The following is a 5,487-nucleotide window of genomic DNA, read 5'->3' on the forward strand; positions in this document are numbered from 1 at the left end:
GTTGTGAGCGCAGGCGGGCGGTGAAAGCCTGTCGTGGTGGTGATGATGCTGCCGTGATGTCGGCTGCCGTTCACCATCCCGGTGGAAACCACACAACATCTCCGTAAGAGAGGGGAGTGAACTCCACTGTGTGTCCTGTTGCCGTTCCTCTTGTTACCGTGAGTGATGTGATTGATATCCGGGCGGACCACGTGTTGTCAAGCCACACCCGCGCGCCTCAGTAGCCGTGTCCGTTACACCACATCAGTATAGTGGTCATACTGTCTGAGACAGGTGCGTATAGGCATGTGGACGCCCCCCCCCCCCCCCCTCAGTTTGTCTTTGGGTGTCCGTGTATAGTGTGCAGAGAAAAACACATCCCGGCGGGGACACAGTCTTTGATATACACAAATACAAGCTCTTTCTTTCAACCCCCCCCTCTCACACTCACACACACACACACACACACACACACACACAACCACACACAACCACACAAATCGCACACTCTTGTTTGTTGTCCTTGACTTGCTTGCTGTGTGCTATGACTTATTCCCTGGGAGCACCTGAGGAGAAGACAAAGCCAATTAGATCTCATTGTCAGGAAGTGTGTGTGTGTGTGTGTGTGTGTGTGTGTGTGTGTGTGTGTGTGTGTGTGTGTGTCTTGGTCTTGGGGACCCCCAGAGGTCGATGTTTTGTCTCGCGGACCGCCAAGCGGTGGTACCGGTGTAACATGTTATCATTCCTAAAGCGTCCCGGAGCGCAATCCTTCACTTCATAATAGGCGTCTTATTTTGACTTCTCTCTTTCTCCTTCTCTCTCCCCCAGTGGAGATAACGTGCACTCATAGGTTGACGTGTAAGAACAGCGCCAATGATGTTGACACAGGCCTGTGTCGGCCTGCTACTTCGTTTGGACTCGGTGGACGTCGTTCTCGAGAGCCCTCCCCTGAACCCTCCGAACTGGGAGGGCAAATCTGGGGCTGCCTGCTCTGTGAGACGATGAAGAGTGCTCTGACTTTATGAGACCAAAAACATGTTTGTGTGTGAGCCCTTAAAACCTCATTTGGGTGTAAGAGCTCACACAAACATTTTATGGTCCCATAAAGTCGGAGCCCCATTCATTGTCTATGTAGTGAAGATCTTTCATCCAAGTTACATTGAGTTACATCGTTAGTTCATGCCGCCAGTTGAGTGCCGGCAACGTTATATAGCGTTTGTTTGTTGTATTTTTTTTTATTGGCGATTTGAATTCATATTTCATCAATCGAGCCTCACGCTAGTGTTGCAGTCTCTCTGAGCTCAATTGGGAAGATACCGCCACCTATCGTCTCTCCCTGTGTAACTGCACCCCATTAGTTTAGACTGATGAAGGGGGGGGGGCCAGTTTCCTCATTTTACTTTTCCGTCAAGCCAACTGAAGAGACCCAAGTTGATCGCCGGCGTGGATTATGTATTTCCAGCACCCAACGGTGAATCAATAAACGCGATCGATATTTGGAATGGCAATCAGGAATTGGAATAATCTTTTTGGATAACATCTGATCTGAGGTAAGGAATCTATTTTACCAGTCTTGGGGTAATCAGAGCTTTTTTCAGATATATCAACGTGTCCCATATGTGTGTGTGTGTGTGTGCTCGCTGATCAGGAAATTAGAGAATATACTTTTCAGATCGCTTCTATAGCGTGCATAAGTACACATATACTATCGATAATCTAGCGTTTATTTGAAAACTATTCATAAATAGGCCGAAAAATTACAACGTTTTTGTGTATGCCAGAATATTCCACTAAATGCCGTTTATCACTGAATCTATACATTTTCCTGAAAAACGAGGGCTTTTCAAAATGCTATAAAACGGAAATGAACCGATTAAAAAACAATCCGTTTCGACAATGTTGACTGCAAACAAGTCATTGATAAGCGACGGGCAGATTAGACACATAGCCATAATTTAAGACAGAGATTATGCGTTCACAAAGCTATCATTGAAGTGGGTGCTGGCATTTAACCACGTTTTACCATGTTCACCAGTGGTAATCAAAGTGTTAATATACTTTTTATTTTTTCATTTAAAAAAATGTGTAAAATGTATATATTATATTTAATTATTATTAAATAATTTTCTATAGGCTTGCCGTGGTAGTCAGTGATACTGGTGTCATTCTGTGTTCAGGCATCCACTTGCCTACTGCCCCTTTAACAACTTATCCTTGCTAAGTTTCAGTTTCACTTCTAGAGAGAATTTAACTTCACGACGAGACTGAATACTAGAGAATAGAATAACAGATGACATGTTACAACAATGGATTATTTGGATTTAAACATAGCAGTTCAACTGGAGAGGAGCTCAGATGATCTGTCCGGTAAAGTATGTTTATTTTTTTTATTCGATTGTGCCTGTGAGTCCGGCGGGGGAGAATGTTGATGTGTTTGTGGGCGCGCGCGCGTGTGTGTCGGCGACGCGTGTGTGTGTCTTTCCATTGGTTTCATTTGGTTAACGATATTGGGCGAACAAGAAAACGAAAGAAAACTGTAAAATTGTAATGACCCTGCAGCTGTTCCAATGTAAATGTGTCTTTCTCCGTGCACTTTCGCCCGCTCTGAACTGAAGTCGGACTCGGTGTGCCCGGCCACGCGTGCTGTTCTCGCACGGACCTCGCGAGTGCCTGCATGTGCGACTGGTGTGTTTGCGCTGAGGCGTATTCATCGTATGGCTGCACGTACCGCACCGTGACACCCGTACCGTAAATTCGCGGGACGAATACACGTACCGTTACACCCCTACAAAACACGTTGTCATTTTTCGGCCTATTTATGAATCGTTTTCAAATAAACGCTAGATTATCGGTAGTATATGTGTACTTATGCACGCTAGGGAAGCGGGCTGAAAAATCCATTATCTATTTCCTGGTCAGCACACACACACACACACAAAAACTCTGATTACCCCAAGACTGGTAAAATAGATTCCAGATGTTCTCCAAAAAGATTATTCCAATTCCTGATCGCCATTCCAAATATCGATCGCGTTTATTGATCCAACGCTGGGTACTCGAAACACATATTCCACGCTGTTCTGAGGGTCGGCAATGAATGCAATCGGCTCGGGTTACATGCCTGATAAGTAAAATGTGGATTCCGGATTTTTACCCCCCATGCATATCCATTGAGTCCAATCCAATGGATGCATTACTATCCGGGAGACGATAGGGGGCGGTATTTTCCCTGTTCGAGCTCAGAGCCAGTCCCAATAGTAACGTGAGGCTAGATTGATGAAAAATGAATGGATATCGCTAATAAAAGCAATAACGATTTAAAAACGAGACGTCTCATCATTGGCACTCAACGCATGGCATGAAATAACGAGATTTCTCGTGGCTGGCACTCAAAGTGTTAAGGACCTGAAAAATATGGCTGGTTTTCGTTATGATTATAACAAGATAAGTACGTATGTTAAATACCTATGTCCTGCAACTGATGTTTAGTCTTTTACACGGAATGTGTCTGGACACTGTGGACAGACACATTTCACATGCATTTATACCGTGGTAGGTGTAGAAGGATCTCAGCTAAGACGTATCAATACGACAAGGTTAGGACCCGGTTATCTAGGTCAGGGGTGGGCGACTTCAGATAATGGAGCCGGTCGCGTAGCAAACAGTGGAAAGACATGGAGACGGGGCTTCAAGGCTACATTCCTTAACCTCTTAAGGATTGGGGCAAAAATGGGGCTAGTTTATAAAAGAAATTTGACCATTGCATACCCAAAGTAATTTACCCGATTTATTATACTTTATATAGTATAATATATAATAGTGACCATGTCCGGTTGTCACCGCTGATGGCGAAAATGATTGACCACTGTTGCAGCCAAGAGCAAGCTAGAGAGAGTGAACGACGAGAGAGAGAGAGAGAGAGACAGATAGATAGATAGATATTTTCTTAGACATTTGTTTTTCCTCCTTAATTTCATTCTGTATTACTTTGTTTATGTAAATAAACGACTCTTTTTTATATAAACAGTCTGAGTCAGTGTACGATTGTTCCAAATGCACCGGGGAATAGATAGTGGTGTCTCAGCCAGTAAGCCGCGGGAGTACGAATTCCACCACGAACGATGAAAAAATAACACAACGCAGACGGAAGATATGGCACGGACAGAGGCTGATAAGGATCGACGACCGCAGGCTGAAACAACCATTAGACCACTCAGTGGCATCTCAAGGACGAGCGCCGGTCCCCGAGACACCGGTTTGAGAAGCGCTGTGTGTCAGTGAGTGTATATATATATATTTGTGTGCGAGCGTCAGTTCCCGTCACTAGTGATGCTTACCTACCTGGTTGCGTGTTTTGTGGGACTTCTGCATCAACACTCTCCACTGGTCGTACAGCTTCATGGACATGCTGCTGCAGCCGTAGGCGTGCTTCCTCACCCAGCCGAAGAACTGCTTCAGCTCCCGGCGCAGCGTGGAGTTAGAGTCCCCACTGGACTTAGAGTCACAGGAACCAGACGTCAGCCGCTCTACAGGGAGAGGGAGAGGGAGAGGGAGAGGGAGGGGGAGAGGGAGAGGGAGAGGGAGAGGGGGAGAGGGAGAGGGAGAGGGAGAGGGAGAGGGAGGGGGAGAGGGAGAGGGAGAGGGGAGAGGGAGAGGGAGAGGGAGAGGGAGAGGGAGAGGGAGGGGGAGGGGGAGAGGGAGAGGGAGAGGGAGAGGGAGAGGGAGAGGGGGAGGGAGAGGGAGAGGGAGAGGGAGAGGGGGAGGGGGAGGGAGAGGGAGAGGGAGAGGGAGAGGGAGGGGGAGAGGGAGAGGGAGAGGGAGAGAGGGAGGGAGAGGGAGAGGGAGAGGGAGGGAGAGGGGGAGGGAGAGGGAGAGGGAGAGGGAGAGGGAGAGGGAGAGGGAGAGGGAGAGGGAGAGGGGGAGGGAGAGGGAGAGGGAGAGGGAGTTAGGCTTTTGTCGGCAGAAGAAAAACACTAGCCTCCTCAGCTAGTGAAGGACGAATACCGATACTGATATCAGATGTCGTAGTATATCAAAGTATCTCCCCGATATTAAAATACGGTACTATGAACCATGTGAGACAGACAGACAGACTAGATAAATAGATAGCGTGATCGATAGAGCGACAGGTAGAGATAGATAGATAGATAGATAGATAGATAGATAGATAGATAGATAGATAGATAGATAGATAGATAGATAGATAGATAGATAGATAGATAGATAGATAGATAGATAGATAGATAGATAGATAGATAGATAGATAGATAGATAGATAGATAGATAGATAGATATCTACTCACCACTGAGGGGTGTGGAGGCAGCGGTCGGGTGGCTCCACTCGCTCCAGATCCCTGCTTTCCGGGAGCCGTAGATGCCAACAGGGTTACAGCGGACCTGGAGGAACACAGTCCAGCATCATTAGCATATTAAAGCCCTGCAAGCTGATATACTGTGACACATATCTACCACACGCATGTGGACGAGCTAAGATACCGTGACACATAT

General features: G+C 46.6%; 1 protein-coding gene across 1 annotated transcript in view; it reads right to left on the bottom strand.

The window, feature by feature from the left end:
* Positions 1-460: 460 nt before the first annotated feature.
* Positions 461-5,487, bottom strand: part of crlf1a (cytokine receptor-like factor 1a) — a 32,336-nt gene continuing 27,309 nt past the window's right edge. The window contains 3 exon segments of the mRNA XM_084309949.1: positions 461-545; positions 4,321-4,505; positions 5,283-5,376. Coding sequence (XP_084166075.1) covers positions 522-545; positions 4,321-4,505; positions 5,283-5,376 — 303 coding nt within the window. The 3' untranslated portion in view covers positions 461-521.

Source organism: Notolepis coatsorum (assembly GCF_963971535.1).
Source record: "Notolepis coatsorum genome assembly, chromosome: 3".
Lineage (NCBI taxonomy): Eukaryota > Metazoa > Chordata > Actinopteri > Aulopiformes > Paralepididae > Notolepis > Notolepis coatsorum.